We start from the raw sequence: 16483 nt of genomic DNA, 5'->3' as shown, positions 1-16483 counted from the left end.
CCAGGTGGACGCAAACTGTGGGGATGACTGTCATCGCAATACCAGTTTTAGCCCAGTGGATGATGATGATGAAAACGTTTATTAAAGCCACAATGCCTTAGTTGAAGGGAATGCTGAGCGGGTCCCTAGTCCGGGACGCCGTTGGCAAAAGCCGCTGCCCGTGCTCTGACGACGAGGGCTCGTTGTTCCTCGAAGTCCGAGCTGGACAGGGCCGCCCCCCAGCCCTCCCGCGTTGGCTGATTCATGATGCCAATGCTGTCATTTTTCTGACAAGCCCATACCATATGGTACAAGTTTGCCTTCTGGCCACAAAATTTGCACTGTGCCGAAAAGGACTCGGGCTCAATGGCGTGAAGCGTAGCTGGATTATTGAAAGACATAGTTTGTAGCCTGCGAATGTGGCATTCCTCTGATTTACTGAGACCCTTAGCGGGCCTCGTGAGTGTCGGCCTTTCAAGGCGCAAATGTTGTAATATTTCTGAATATGTTGTTAACGGAGAGGGGGAGCCTGAATCAGTAAGGAAGGACGTAGAAGGATGCCGGGGAAGAAAAGCTCGGGCCGAAGCGTGTGCGCGCTCGTTTCCTTCAACTCCCTGGTGACCTGGTACCCATATTAATTCCTTCTGTTCAGCTGAAGTCCTACATTGACTAAGAATTTTGCAGGCTAGCGGCGTGATTCTGCCACGCATATAGTTTCTATAAGCCGCCTGGGAATCTGTAACTATGTATTTCGATGCGGAGTGCGTTGCGGCTAGGGCTATCGCTACTTCCTCCATAGGGCTATCGCTACTTCCTCCATAGCCTGTGTATCCCCGTTACGAACTGAAAGCCCGTCCACGACTTGCATGTGGTGCACCACTGAGATTGTTTATATTTCTTGTACAGGACCCGCAGCGTCCACGAAGAACCTTCTTCCCTTGAATAGCACTCGTTCATCTTCTTGCTTCTCTCCACTCGTCTAGCATGATGATGCTCCGGGTGCATGTTTTTGGGAAGCGGAAGTGAAATAAATTTTTTATTCACTGCAGGTAGCATGCATGTTTATATTGATTGGTTTATGGGTGTTTAACGTCCTTAAGCGACTACAGCTATGAGGTACTATCAGCAAGAAATGAAACGCGAACAAGACAACTGAGCCAAGGACAGCAAAATAAAAAGCTCTTAGCCACGGCAATCTCAATACAAGCTCAGGTTATTTGAATTTCGAAAGCGCTAACAGTCTTCTTGAGAAATGTTAACCAATCTCGCTTGTAGTTCCTCTCTAGGAGCTAATATGTTGGTGTTTTTGTGTTGCCACCTCACTTTTCTTGTTCGCGTTTCATTCGTTGCTGATAGTACAGCATAACAAGCTTATAATGCAAACTTAGAGATAGTAGCATTTGATTACTATTCTAATTTGTAGAATTATAGTAACGTGCCAGTGTCTTGAGATATGCGTGTCTAAAATTTCCACCAAATCTATCTAATTACGCATGCCAGACTGCGGCACGCGGCATGAAGCTCTTTCCTTGTGTGTTGCAGCTGTTTAATGACGCTCTGTCTGTCAGAAAAGTAGAGTGACAGCTTATGGTGAGTACTTTTCGCTCTTGGCCAGCAGTGCCGTATCGCAACGCTTCATTTCACTTTCATTTTTCATTTAATAATACTGTCAGCCCCAAATGAGGCTTTAATAAGAGTGGAAAAGAAAGATTCAAAGAACAACAGCAAAACTGATCGCTCAAGAACAGGCATGAGTTGCGAAGCTCTGATATAGAGCAGCTAAAAGAAAATCGGATCTATGCACACACATGAAACAAACAAAATGCATCACTTCGAAAACCAGGACAGCAGCTCGCTTCAAAAATAAACCTACCTATCAGAGTTAGTGCCATACACACATTTATCTAGCTGCTGCAGGGATTCAATTTGTGATGTAGAGAATACAGGAGAGTCTAGAAGAGAGTTCCAGTCACTGCAGCTTCGGAGAAACTAACTAAACTTAGAACATTCATTTCGTACGGTTGTTAATGGAATGAACTTAATATGGCGATGCCTTAAAGTTTCATTGCCTTCGGTTTCAAATTAATCCGATTTGTTTATTTTGAGACAATTGTTAATAATGAGGTAAACGATTTTCAACTTTGCATACTTGCTTCTGGCATCTAGCGTCGCTAGTTCAGCTTTTTTACACAGTTCTGTTGAAGAGTGATCGCGGTGGAATTTATTATAGATAAACCTTGCAGTTCACTATAAGCCGCAGCGTGAACCATAAAACCTAAGGGCCTATTCTAGTAGACCATAACATGGCGATTATTTACATCGAAACATAAAAAAAAAGACGGCTGCTGTTCTGTGAGTAATGCGTATGAATCCTCAGTCCGTTATACCAGCTTGTACTTAGTGGTTTTTTTAGCAGCAGGAGACAAAATTCAGAGGTAGCTGAACCACTGAACTCTAGGCGTATCGGGCAGCTCAAGAGCACATTTCCGGCGGCGTGAGGACAGTTGTTTATTTCCATGTCTGCCCATCAGTAAACGCACTGATTCTAGACACAATGCCTTGTTTGCCAGTTGAGCGCCTTCTCAGATAACCAATCGAATAAGAATAAGAATAATAGTAAGAAAATAGCGGTATATATGTCTCGTACTTGGATTACTTCAGTAGGAAGATTATGTAATGAAATAGAAGTGTTACCCAATTTCAAGACAAGACAACGCAAGGGATCCCATTCGAAATCTCATCCCTAGATACTAATGGCGATGCTGGCCGTGTTTATTATAACATATAGGCACAAGAACTCCACCATTTGACACAGAAAGCCTCTTAGCAGTTGTTGCCTGAAAAGGGCCGGGAATGTAATCCCACGCCAGACATGACTGTGAGCCCGAATGGCGAAATAGTTTAATTTTTAAATAGCAGTGCCAGCATTGTATGCTTTTTATGTAAAGACAGAGGAGAGGTCATGCTCAAGGCAAGGCAGTTCACTATTCTCAGTGCCTGTTGCTGCAGCGCTAAAACCGGTTTACTGAATGTCTTCAAAGCGATCCCTTAGGACTGCGTGCAATCAAGTAACTGCTACTCACAAAACTTGAAACAAAAAGGCTTTACCGCAGGCATTTTTAAACACCATGGATCTTTCGTACCTGTAAAACATTCACAACAACAATTCTTGCTTAGATTCTCTACACGGCGCATCCACTTCCGAGCACGATGTTTTTTTGTTCCCCCATCACGTGCTACTGACGTTGCAGAAAGCTCATCCAAGCATTTTTTAGTGAAATAGCGGTAACCTAACTTTGTCTTGGTTAAATTATGGATAAGTTTCATTCTCGAAAAGCGTTTGCTAACACGCTGATGTTAAGCGTTTAAAATTTGGGTGGCAGTTTCAAGGAACCCTGCGGCTAAAGTCATTTAATTTTTGTCGGCGTATACATTGGCGCGTGTATTAGGCCGTTAGTTGGGCCGTTTAAATAGTGTGGGATATAAAGAGTGAAATAGAGTAATTATGCATAAAGACCCCAACGATTGCGCTATGTGGAAAACATGCGAAAATCGAAGGCGAACTTGATCCCTGTTCGTGCTCCATACTGCGCTGCCTTGGCCCATTGAGACACGTTTTTAGAAATCAAATATAACGACTGGTTTATGAGAGTTTAACGTCCCAAAGCGACTCAGGCTTTGAGGTACACTGTAGTGAAGGGGTCCGGAAATTTTTACCACCAGGGGATCTTTACTCTTTAACGTGCACTGCCATCGCAGAGTACAAGGACCTCCAGAATTTCGCCTTCATCGAAATTCCATCGCGGCGGCCGGGATCGAACCCGCGTCTTACGCGTCACAGCCGAGCCGGTAGGCAGTAAGCCACCGCGGCGGCCTCAAATGATAAAGAGCTAATCCTGTTTCTTCCACCTTTCTGCATAACACAAATATCTATGATTTAGAAGGCGTTTTTGATATCCTGAAATACACGAATAGAAACATTGGTACGTATTTTCCGGAATAGGGTCCGCGGAATATACACTTTTAGATGCTGATATTTCGTGTTGTCCGGACTCTTAATGGGTGCGGTCTATACATGATAATTTTGTTAAGACTATTTGTTATATCCGGAGTATGCCAGCATGGCTGTCGCTGTAAAAAAAAAAAATATCGGCGCCCATTGGGGCAACGACATTTTGATGTCCTAAAGCACATAGCGAAATCAGATACCAGTGCTTCGATACCTATTTCTTTCGCAAAGAGCAGTGTATTGGTGTGTATCCAAGGGAGGGAATGATGAACGGAAAGGCACGGAGGTTAACTACGCGAAGTGTGGATCCAAATTTCTAGTAACTAAGAAAAGGTATTGCCAGAATGCCATTCTTAGTACGAAATTGTATAATTATTTTTTTTTGCGAGTACTTTGACGAATGGAATATTAATTCAGCTAAAGATTAATACTTATTAAAATTAGCTAATTCTTGTGTAAATTAGCAAATTCTTCAGTATTTCAACTTCTGTTGATATAATAAGCCACCCTGGAAAACTTAAAATATCTGGCGAGGCAGCTGACAGAAACGCTTTAATATATTTTAGACAGAAGGTCGCAGCTAAGGCAGCAATGTTTTTTTTTTATTATCGACATCGGAATATTTATGATAACGCGTCCGCTGGAAGTGCCAGTAAAGCCTGCTCCGGTTATTCTTGGTGGTAAAAATTTAAAGACATCTCGCGATGACTTCTCGGGAATCGGGTTCGGGAATCGTCTTGAAAGCGGCCTCTTAATAAAAAGCTAAGTTAGTGGTACTATCGCGCTCAATATGAGTTGCAACGCGCGGTCATCGACCGGAGCTCGTTCCGTGGTGTGCCTCCTCGAAACAGTCGCTCGGAATGCTGGGAGAAACTGCTGTTCGAGGAAACAACAGCACCCCCGCTCAGGAAAAAGTTTCTCCCAGAATTCCGAGCGACTGTTTGGAGGAGGCAGACCACGGAACGAGCCCCGGTCGATGACCGCGCGTTGCAACTCATATTGAGCGCGATAGTACATCTAAAGTAACGGTAGAGAGTATTCAACAGACGCAGGCATGTCAAAAACACGTGGAGCGCTGGAGAAAAGAGCAAGTTAAATTTTTTTTGAGTTCAGAGGAGTCTGAAGAAATAATTATCCAGCGAGCTTTTCCTTAATAACACCTGTCAGACTGAGCGGACAATCTAGCACACTCACCTCGTTGAATATAAAAAAAAAGATAATGTGGAATGATAGCATGGTGCGCTGTAATTGCACATTGGAATTTCGCTTGTACCCTGGGCGTATGACTCGCTGCTTTTAAGCTGTATGAGGTATGTGTCCTAGCAGCTTATATTACGGGGAGTCAGAGAAAATCAGGATCAACGAGAGATTCAAAGATAGCTTAAAAATAAACTCAGATATTTGGCTGGAATTGCATCCTTTCTAACTGACATCGGTTTAACACAAATGCGATTGTCGGACACGGAATCCTTGATATCACTATTTTTGGACGTTTTGACCTTATGACAGTATGACATAACGCTCAAGCCAGACTTTGTATAAAGGCGACGAGAGTGGGCAGTAAGACTCAGAAGCAGGCCTCCAGTGCAAATCATGTTCCTATTCACCGTGTGTGCTGTAGGCCTTTGGGTGCTTCTTGTCCCTACCGAAGGGAAGCACAAGGAAACGAGTGAGCTCCCAGATGCCTTCGAGGTAAGTGCGGACCGGTTCATTATTAAAGGGAAGGCGCTGTTTCTGCCCAACCCCGCGTGTAAAGCACTGGAACTCTGCTAGAGCGGCGACCCGCAACGACACCGCTTTGCTTATCAAGCATGTTAACCATATGTTGCAGGGCGCTAGCGCCACCAGGGATGGAGGCGTAGGAGGCAGAACAGTTTGGTTTACGGGCTTTAACGTCCCGAAGGGACTCAGGCTATGAGAGACGAAGTAGTGGAAGCCTCCGGAAATATCGACCTTCTGGGATTCTTTAACATGAACTGACATTGCACAGTACACGGGCGATTGACCGCCGCGGCCGGGATCGAACCCGCGTATTTCGGGTCAGCAGCCGAGCAGCATGACCACTCACCCACCGCGGCAGTGTAGCAAGAACAACAACAAACTGATATCGAACTGTATATAAAGTTCTTGAAGCTCCATCTCGTGCTGTTGAGAAAAAGAAAGCATGCCAGGGCATCGATACTCACAAGTGCACGCTCGGTTTGGTTTGTTTAATTTGTTTTTACGTCCCAAAGCGACTCATGATATGAGGAATGCATTAGGTGAAGGCTCTGGAAATTTTCGGCCACCTGGGGTCGTTTAATGTGCAAGTTAAAAGACAAATGAAAAAATTGAGTCTGCGTACGCATTTACAGTGTTGAGTAGAGCATATGCCAGAACGCGCTGCATCTTCTCTTCATAAACATACAGTCCGCAACGGAAAAAAATAGAAACATGAAAATGTTATAATTGACATGAGTCTTGTATGGCACTCAAAAAATAGACATTTTCTGATGCCGAAGAAGAACTGTAAGGTCTCGGCGGCCTATCCGGATTAAACAGGCCACGCGGCCTCAACGCTGGGTCTCTGCGGGTGCAAAATCGCTTTCCACCTGGCCACTCCGAGATATGATGCCGATACGCATGCTGAAGCATGGGAATTGTAAGCGCGGGAGATAAAAAAGGCAATTCGAAAAACGACCCCACTCTAGGCTTGCGGTAAACCATTCTTTCCATTCGAAACAGAAACGTTAACGGCCACGCATCGCAGAAAAGCCGGCATCATCTTCGGCGCCGTTGGTTCTCACTGAAGATTCATTGGAAAATCTCCACGGATGCAACCCATGTGAGAGGTGATCCAGCTAGGTCACGTGATCTTGTGGCGTCGTTACAAGCTGCTGCCCACCCAATTGTGAGCAAAGTAGCCGTGAGGCAGGTGGAAATGAAATGAATGATCGCTGGCGAGAGGTTGCGCAGGAAGGCCACCCTTGGTCTCACAAGCCACACTGCCGGCAACAACTGCTACCGCTGTTTAGCTTTGCGCCGCTGCGGAAGAAGTGGCATGAGGACTTCCAGAGATCTATCTACGAATATATAGCGCCTTTATTTCGCTCCGAACAAACGCGCGGCCAAAGCACACCCGCACGTAGAAGAAGTGAACAAAGACTGCGCCTGGCTATGGCACACGACGCCAGTGCACGGCAGTTTGGTTCGGGTCTCGAAACGTCTTGGTGTTTATTTTTCTTCCACACCCAGGACATAAGCCCACAAATATTTAGCGGGGAACGGCCAATTACGCAATGTAACCTTTAACCCATTGACGCGATTGCGTCATTCCTGCAAGGAAGAGCTGAAGTTTTTCCTCTTTATTGTATTTGCTGCGCTGAGTCTGAGCTTGACGTAAAGTTGGACGCTCAGAAAAGGTTTGTTTCCTTGCCAGCGGAGAAGCTGACTGAGTGGCGGTAATTTTCAACCATTGCTCAGCACTAAACTCTCTGCAAACTATTTCCCTGGCTTTAGCATATCTTTAAATTCGGCTTTCAAGCAAAATGGCAATAAATATGAGCCTCGAAGTACCATAAAGTACTGCGGTTCAAAAGATTAAAATTGAACATTGATCTTTTACATTCAACTTTCACTATTCGAATGATGTAACCCACCACCGCTTACGAAGCAGAGCGGGCAGCCAACCTGCAGAACAAGCAGCAAACGCTGAAGATTTCCGTGGCAGAGAAGCATCTCAAACAACTTTACTGTATGATTTGTTTCTCAAACACCGATGAACAATGAGGAGATACTTATCTCAGGTGCAGCCCATCCTTCACAATATCAGCATTATTTACCCCACCATGCATTTTTTCACTCCCAGTGCCAGAATTTTTTTGTCAGGCCGTAGATTAGTTTATATAGCATAAAGGAAATGTAACAGCCTTAGAGCGAAAAGCATACCTTATAAGGTTATGCCACACCCTATATGGTAATCCTCCGCTATTCATCTTCCGATAAAAATAGGGCAGTAATCATCCTGTAATCTTAAAAGTATTTACAGACATCTCACAGCACTGGTTTCAGTTGTTGTGCAAGTCCTTCAATTGGCTACCTTTCGTTGATGACGCAGATATTTGATGCATTTCCTTCGGCGATCGCCATATATGACGAAGACATGGACGGAGACCTCGACTGTGTAAAAGCCGTTCGGACAGACTTCGACAAGGAGTCCAAAAAAGCGACCTATGTGTGGGTGCTCAAAGGACAGAATGGACAACCAGGGTGAGTGTCAGATGACTGGGATAAAGCAGGCTTTGTTACTACATCCACTACAGTATAAACAGCTATTGTTTAAAAATTATTCATTTCATGAATACAAGTACAGAATTTCACACTTGACGTGCGTTGCAGAAACGGAGCGTTTGCTGGAAATAATATTTGACTCAATATCAGGGGACAATGGTTTAAGTTATAAGCTCGGCTTCCTGTTTTTTTCTAGCAAAATTTAGGCAATGTCTTGAATTCATAGCTAGTTACTGGATTTCGGGGATGTTAAATGTTCATGTGAGCAGATATCTGGCATTTCGGGTGCACGTGCACAACATGTTGAGGGAAGTGATGTAATGCTACATCTCTGTGACGTGAGCTTGTGTAGTAACATGACGATAATCACAAAGTGGACAAGGGAGCGGAAAGCCACAGGGTGCTTTCCTAAGGCAAGAACCTTATGGCTCTCCCTTCCGTTGGTAAGTTTGTGATTACCAAGAACAATCTGCCCAACCTGTCTCTATTTTGACGGTACGTATATTAATACGTGTAAGCTTCATCCGTATAAGCGTATAAGCGTATAATGCGTATATGCGTATATAAGCTTAATGCGTATAAGCTTAACAGAAAGGGAGGCACAAGCACATACATACAGAAACCGTTATTGAATGCCTCATCTTACTGACTTGGCACTGAATGCATATTAGACTCGCTTACCTGCCATAATATCTTCAGTGTAGGAAAGCCCATGAAGTTGGTGACCACCTTATGACGATGACTGTGAGCACAGTAACGCAAAGCAACCGCGTTAGACAAGATCAAAAAAAAATTCGGTAGAATTGCATATTTAGACCAAATATGAAATGACTGCGCTAGCATTGTGCGTGGACATTATTTTGCAGGGTTTATCGTTGTTTTGAACTGCTTGCTATGGCTACTCTTTGTCATTCATGACATTGCTATGAGATTTAAATGGCATATACAGTGCGTGTATTTTGTGTTCATACTGAAATAAATCAGCGCGAGAAGCATGGAGTAACAAAGGAGAGAACAAACGCGGCGCGGTCTCCCAACTGAGAATAAGGACAGTAAAATGAAAAAAAAAAGAAATCAGTGTGTAAGCCGCTGTTTCATGATGCACAGATTTTTATTTTGTGATGGTGATAATTTAACATCGCAAGGGTCAGAAACTTTCATATCTCAAGAGGTGGGCTTTAGCTTAAATGCGTCGTCCGTCCCTCGGTTCAGTTGTTTGATGAAAATATGCATTTTTCGTGCGAACTTACTGCTGAACACCCATCTGGTTCTTGTTTTTTGGTTTACGCCCCTCTTACCGCATGCCCATACCTCGAGGTTATAAATCTGCTACTTTCATTTAAAAACCCTTCAGTTGGCGGACAGCTCCGTATTTGTCCTCTTCTCTCTTAGTCCGTGTTTTCCATGCTGTCTTCTTTTTAGCATGAAACCTTTCCAACTAACCAAGTTTGCTATCGTACAGTAGATACAGACGGCAGAACCTTTATAAGAGTAGTTCTATTCGTGCATATTTTTTTACGGCTTCCGTTCTGCAAGTCCGGAACTGTCGGCGGCGGTAGCGTTGCGAGCAGAACGAATACGTCGCGTGAATTTGTGACCCTTTCGCACGTACCATCCGTGGCAAGAGGCAAAGAGCTGTTAATTCCATGGTATCTATATTCTCGGCTGTCACCTGATATAAATTACACATACAAACCTGCGTGTATATAAGGCACGAATATATCCTTGGGCTTGGTTGGCAATACGCGAAAGAAAGCACGCAGTGAACGAACGCTGTACTTGGTCTTTAGGCCGGGGAGCGGAATTCGTCTGAAGAACCTGAGCTGCTGGCAGTAAGTTGAATTTGTACGCTGCCGTTATCAATATCTGCTCCAATGACGGTGAGCATGTACCTAATATACACAAGCTGAATTGGGCTGAAAATAATACAATGGAAAAGGCGCTAAAGATATTTTATGGAGGCCATCTAAAATATCAAGAGGACATACACGCGGGGCTAGCTTACAAGGTTGAGAGTAATGTGGAGTAGAGACATGCGTAAAAAAGTGCTGCAAAAGAAAAGGAAGAAAAAGGACGCGTGGCGAAACTATATTCTGGATGAGAATGCTTAGTTTGTGATATGTACATATACATAAAATGAATAAAACCATGCGGAAGGACCATGACTGACAGTCCAAAAAAATGGGGTGATATATATATATATATATACATGTGTATGTGTGGTATCTGACCACAAGACGGGAAACGGGAAGTCATTATTGTCGCTTCTTCAACTGTGTTCAATATAATGAAAGTCGCAGTCGTTTCGCGAAAGAAAAAAACAAGCAGACCTCTTGTTTCGAGTACCTCAATCAATCAATCAATCAATCAATCAATCAATCAATCAATCAATCAATCAATCAATCAATCAATCAATCAATCAATCAATCAATCAATCAATCAATCAATCAATCAATCAATCAATCAATCAATCAATCAATCAATCAATCAATCAATCAATAAATCAATCAATTAATCAATTAATCAATCAATCAATCAATCAATCAATCAATCAGTTTATTCTGCACTGCACAGACACTTTACAGATTCAGGACTGCCGAAGCCTCAGTGGGCTTGTATGACAGCGCCTGGCAGATAGCGGTAATTCGCGTGCGGCGCTTTACAAACTAAGAATAACAGAGAGCAAGAGAAAAGTAACACAGCAGTAAAACGTTGAACACGTCACACTTCAAAGTTAACTAGAAAAAATGCTGATTACACTAAACTGCATCTACAACAAATGTATATCAGGCAATGTAGGCGATGAAAGTCCAGAAATATATGACCATGAAAGGAACGACGAGACAAAACAGGCGATAAATTATACCAAGAACTCCAACACAAAGTTAAAGGTCAGATGAAAACAGATTAACGCAATAGTTTTTTTAGTTTATAATTTGTACTCACAGAAAACAGAAAATGCACTTGACGGAACACATTTAGTAACGAAGGAACATATAATGCACGGGGTTTTTTACTATAGTGAGTGGAACAGCGGGGAATGCAATATCTCACTTTTGGTCTGAGAGATCTACTCGGAACATACTCAACTTTATATGCCCTTTCCCAAAAATGTTTGAGTGCAAGCGTTTCAAATAAGAGTGCATTAAATCTTGGGAGCCTTAAAAACTAGAAACATCACATTCCTTCGGTAGTTGTAAATCGTAAGCTCTGTTTTTTAAGATTGGGCGCAAGATGGAGGTAAGTCTGTTTTGTCAACGAAGCGCACAAGCCCATAAACTGTTATGCCATACCTTAAAAAACTGTAACCGAAGGCATGAATTATTGCTTTTCTAACGGAAAAAGGCACGCAGAATCTAATATTGAAGATTAATTTCTGACAGACATGGTGAAGGTGAGAATTCCAAGATAAGTCACTATCAAACAGTAAACCAAGATATTTTACCCGGGAAGCATAAAGCCGGGGTGTACAGGAGCGCGGGGCCCAATCAGATGCATGTAAAAGTAAAAACCGGTCAAGCGTCAAGTTTTTCAAAGGATTACAGAAGCATATCAGATTTCTTTTGGATACGTTAACGTTGATAAGATTGTGAGCGAACCAGTCAATACCTTTTGTTGAAGTACTTTGAAGATCATTGATAGCATCAGAAAAGTGCTTTGCACAGAAAATGATAACCATATCATCAGCATATTGACACAAACGACCGGGAACTGTGTCAACTAGATCATTAACAAAGATATTTAAACAGCAAAAGGCTCAGAATAGATCTTCGGGGGACACCCGTGTTGATATCAGCGCAACTACTGCGAAAATTGGCGACTGAGACTAGCTGTCGTCTGTTCTGTAAGAAATCGGTAAGCAATAACAAAAACGAACGAGCCTCTAAATTCTAACATTTCAACTTTAGTTAAGAGCAGGCTATGACAAACGCTGTCAAAAGCTTTACTCACGTCTAGAACAATGCAATGCAACCTGGTTAGACTCGAAAGCAAAATTCAAAGTGTCAGCGAAATCTTCAAGAAGAACCTGGGTGCCTCTGCCCTGCACAAATCCGTACTGGGCAGCTGAAATGACACCATGCTTCAGGAACATGTGCCAGAGTGCTTCAAGGAACATGTGTTCGGGTGTGGCTTTGCTGCACCAACTACACGAGAAAAATACCTGTTAAATTCTTCCACAACCATTTCACCATCGCTCGCAAAATGTCCCAGAACAGACCTGTTCTTGCACATGGCAGAGTTCTCATATCTTAAGTCGTTCACAAGCCTCCACGTCCGTCGGCTGTGAGAACGTGCATCGAAAAGTTTTTCCGGCAGTGTATCTGCTTGGCAAGCCTAACCATCGCATTGACTCTGTTTCTGCATATCTTTAACCTGAGACGTAACTCGTCGCAAGAAGGCGCATGCCTTACTTGCGTCCACAGTAATTCTTTTTCTTTAATTACTGCCAATATTTCCGCTGACATCCACCTGCTATCAACACTACGCTGTTTAATATGAAGACACCGCGTGGCGGCCTGATTAAATTTCTTGAAGAGTTTAACGAATTCTTCATACATCTCACCAAAAGGAACGGTTTTTAAGAAATTGTAAAATTGTACCAGTCGTATTGTGCTAATAACTCGAACAAAATTTTGGGGTCTGTGACAGTAATTTTTTTTCTGAAATTTATAGCCAAGACGGCTGGGCGGAGTCGCAGTAGATGAAGTAGTGATCAGCAAGTTTTTAACGAACAACAACTGAACGCGTTGTAAGATTGTGAGCACGAACATTAATATGGTCAATACACGAGACAACCAGACGGTTAGATAATGTCTCTTCACGCACCATAATTAACACTTGAGCTCCATAATACTCGAGCACCATAATTAACACTCTCATAATTCAGAGACACAATTTTGGCTAGAACTATTTTGGCCACAGTGGTGTACCTAACAGACAAAAATACTCACATCGCACCTCGGGAAGAACGTCGTTCGAGAATGAATCAGGAATTTTCTAAATTCCGACCAAAAGCGTTTTTCAACGGGAAGTTGATGACCACAATTTTTTTCAAATTTCGTCAGATTTCACCATAACAATGAATACATCCCAAGATCTCCCCTCCGCACAGTTGCATATACCTGCTATTAACGTTTGCGCTAGCGTCTAGATCGTGCCTGATTCGTTTTCTATGGCAGACTTGACTATTCGATGCGAGCGATGAAAAAACTACAAAAAAAACCTTTTCGCACGAAGCGGTAAAATAAAATATTACTTTCAAGAATTTCTTTAAGGGTACGTTAAAATACTCCCATAATCTAAATTTTTCTCGAGGTGCTGCATGACTTACATCGGTTCCTGGCTTTCCTACTACTCAATCGACTTTAACGAAACCAGGAGAAGCTGGAAAATTTCCTTCCTGAGAGATATGTTTTGTAGCTGTGCTCAGTGAAAGATGTTTACAAATAATAAGGTAGAGATGTGGTGATTCCGAAGGCTTCTGCAGCCATATCGAAAGGATCGGTTGGATGTCAGGTAACATCCCAATCCTCTATTATATAGGCGTGCGCATTTCCCTTTTGGTACGTCTCCAAATCTGGTTGCGATGATTTCTCTCTATTCTGTATCCTCGCTTTCTCCCTCTTCAGTATTATTGGCACGTAGGTGGAAAGCCGACAAAGCGTTTTCGTTGCGTATTCCTATTTCCCTCCGCTGAAGAGAAAAGGTTACCTTCCTTGTCATGCCATGAATTAACGCGCTGAACAAATTTTATTTATATACATCCTAAAAGTAAATGCGAAACACTCTACACTGTAGCACGCTCTGTCCAACATGACACATTATTAACAAAGCTCCCGTTTTACGGAATCTGAGGTAGAGTACACATGGTCATGTTTACCTTCGAGGGAACTATATACAAAAATAAATGATACCTCTACCTCATCTAACCCAGATGCTATTAAGGATCTATTCTTGGCCCAACATTAATTTTACTCTATATAAACGACAGGGTGAAATGGCCTCGTCAGGCGAGAAACTGGCTTGAGCCTACTCACCCAATACAGAATTTTTTGTAAATTTTGTCGTAAATAAAAACTTACTTACATTTTTGTTCTGACTACAATCTGTACTATCGTTTCAGGACCAACATTACTTACCATTTGAAGCCTGGTGCGACGCCGGAAAAGGCTGACTATCTTTTGAACGAGTGTAAGCATTAATTTTGAACTACTCACTTTTAAAGAGAGTGTGCGCAAGATTTTTACTTTCGCAGGGTGTCAGTGGGCGATGGCGAAAAATATGCCACCTGCTTAATTAAAACAGAATAAGGCGCAACATAGACGATATGAACAACCAAATGGCGATCACTAACTCCTCGTGATTCTTTTTCTGAACCTACTACGATAGTATACTACGAACCTACTACAGTGTACTACAGTGTAGTATACTACAGTGTAGTATACTACTACAGTGGTTTTTGCCAGAATTAGTGACATCGTATATCAGATTGCACGCCCACACCGCAACTGGTAGCCGTTCCGCGAAAACTGAAGTATCATGTGTCGCTCGTTTGAAGCCTTTCCACTCTCGAGGCATAAACCGCCCGGTGGGCTTCGCTGGCACGGGAATATGCTACGGACGAGTGGAGACGAGAGAGTAGAAGTGAAAAAAAGATTGAAGTTGGGCCAGGTGGACACTATCGGGAGCTGATTTGGTGCGCCTGTTGCGCCTGACGTTAAACGAGCTTAAGTAAAGGTTTTGCGCCCGTAAAAATATATTTACTAAACATATTATTTGAGGCTGCTCCAATCTTTTGAGAGATTACGTTTAGATATCATGTCTTGGCTGGGCTACGAAAAAGTATTTTACTCTGAGGGTCGATGAGCTTAAGCATGAGACACTGTTCAAAATCGCTATATATGTCCTGTTTCGACGGCCAGAGCAGTGACTGGGAATGCAACCGTTTCTCAGTATTGATTTAAGAGCACTCTCATCTTCAACTCCCTACAGCTGATGGCCCCTGGAGGACTGCCGATTTCCTTTATTCGGATTACAAAGATTGCGTCGTGTTTGATATTCCTTACAAGGACACAGAACGTAAGTAACGATACTGGAATCGTACGACGCTCAACACATAATACATATGGACATGTTTTGCGCTGTGGTGACCGTAGTAGCACGCTTAATTTTGCATACGGCTCAGTTATCCTCTCATAAAACTTTATGTAGCCGCTTATGAACAGGCATGCTATGCATGAATATTAGAGTGCGCGTTTCTCCCGTGTGCCTTATTTCACATTATTTGGAGATTCGCATGAATGCAGAAAGCCATAATGCACTAGCAAGAAAGGTTAGAGACATAAGGTTTGCAGGGACGTAACAAAGCACCAAATCGTTGCAAATAAAGGAATGAAGTGAGAACCGTAGGTTAACTGTGTTTAATGGTTTAACTTAAGGTTTGCGAGGACAAAGCAGAGGCGGGCACAGTTATATTTAAAAAAAACAAAGATCTGTGTATTTCCACTGATGTGTGCAAACACCATAACCATAATATTCTTTTCTTTCACAACAGAGTGCGGGTTGTGGGTGTCCCTCCAAGTCAAGGATGACGTGCCACAGAAGTGCACAGACAAGTTCCAGGAGATCTGTGACTTCGGAGTCCTAGCTTACGACAAGGAGAGCTGCGGCGAAATATAGAAAGTGATTATGCCTTGCAAGTCTACGGGACCCCATGGATGACTTTTGATTGATATCTCACTCTACGGAATTAGCACAAATAAAGGAAGTGGTGAAACTGATTTAGACGTCTTGGTATTGGCGTTAACTGAAATTAAAATAAACTGAAATTTATAAAGGCGATTACGCAATTCCTTCACTATGGCTCGTTGAGGAGAGGTGTAACAATATAGCGAGGAGCCTCGGCAGAAAATACGGCCCTCAGAATGGTTGACTCTGCTCGTGTTGAGCAAAAAAATGGGCGAAGCTCCGGTTGACAGCTGAGCAGAACTTCGTTTCGTGCTAGCTGGTGCAATCGTTGTAGAAGCGGAAGGAAATAGTTCTTAGCAGAAACGTGAGAAAAAACTGGACAACTCGAGAAAGGAAAAAGGAATATCGAAAATCAGGACTAATTTCAGTGCCTTAGCACAATCTGGTTCACTAGCGAAAAAGCCACTATGTAACCTGGTGAAGCTCGAAGTATCTTGATTTTGCTCGGGTAAGCTCGGCGGGAAAACAGCGAAGGGA

At 42.9% G+C, this 16483-nt stretch overlaps 1 protein-coding gene across 1 annotated transcript; it reads left to right on the top strand.

The window, feature by feature from the left end:
* Window positions 1-5581: 5581 nt before the first annotated feature.
* LOC149342102 (uncharacterized) lies at window positions 5582-15937 on the top strand. Its single transcript, XM_089546750.1, has 5 exons — window positions 5582-5680; window positions 8085-8236; window positions 14382-14449; window positions 15251-15337; window positions 15813-15937. The coding sequence occupies exons 1-5, from the start codon at window positions 5582-5584 to the stop codon at window positions 15935-15937; spliced, it is 531 nt and encodes a 176-aa protein (XP_089402876.1).
* The last annotated feature ends 546 nt before the right edge of the window (window positions 15938-16483 follow it).

Source organism: Amblyomma mixtum, chromosome 5 (genome assembly GCF_055824585.1).
Source record: "Amblyomma mixtum isolate Tamu chromosome 5, ASM5582458v1, whole genome shotgun sequence".
NCBI lineage: Eukaryota > Metazoa > Arthropoda > Arachnida > Ixodida > Ixodidae > Amblyomma > Amblyomma mixtum.
The sequence above is the reverse complement of the archived record's forward strand: the minus strand, read 5'-3'. Positions and strand labels throughout refer to the sequence as shown.

Excerpts from the sequence above, each read along its gene's own strand:
- LOC149342102 (XM_089546750.1), top strand. The coding sequence starts at position 5,582 with ATGTTCCTATTCACCGTGTGTGCTGTAGGCCTTTGGGTGCTTCTTGTC. Across the intron at positions 5,681-8,084 it reads AGCTCCCAGATGCCTTCGAG|ATATTTGATGCATTTCCTTC; the intron begins GTAAGTGCGGAC and ends TTGATGACGCAG. Across the intron at positions 14,450-15,250 it reads TGACTATCTTTTGAACGAGT|CTGATGGCCCCTGGAGGACT; the intron begins GTAAGCATTAAT and ends AACTCCCTACAG.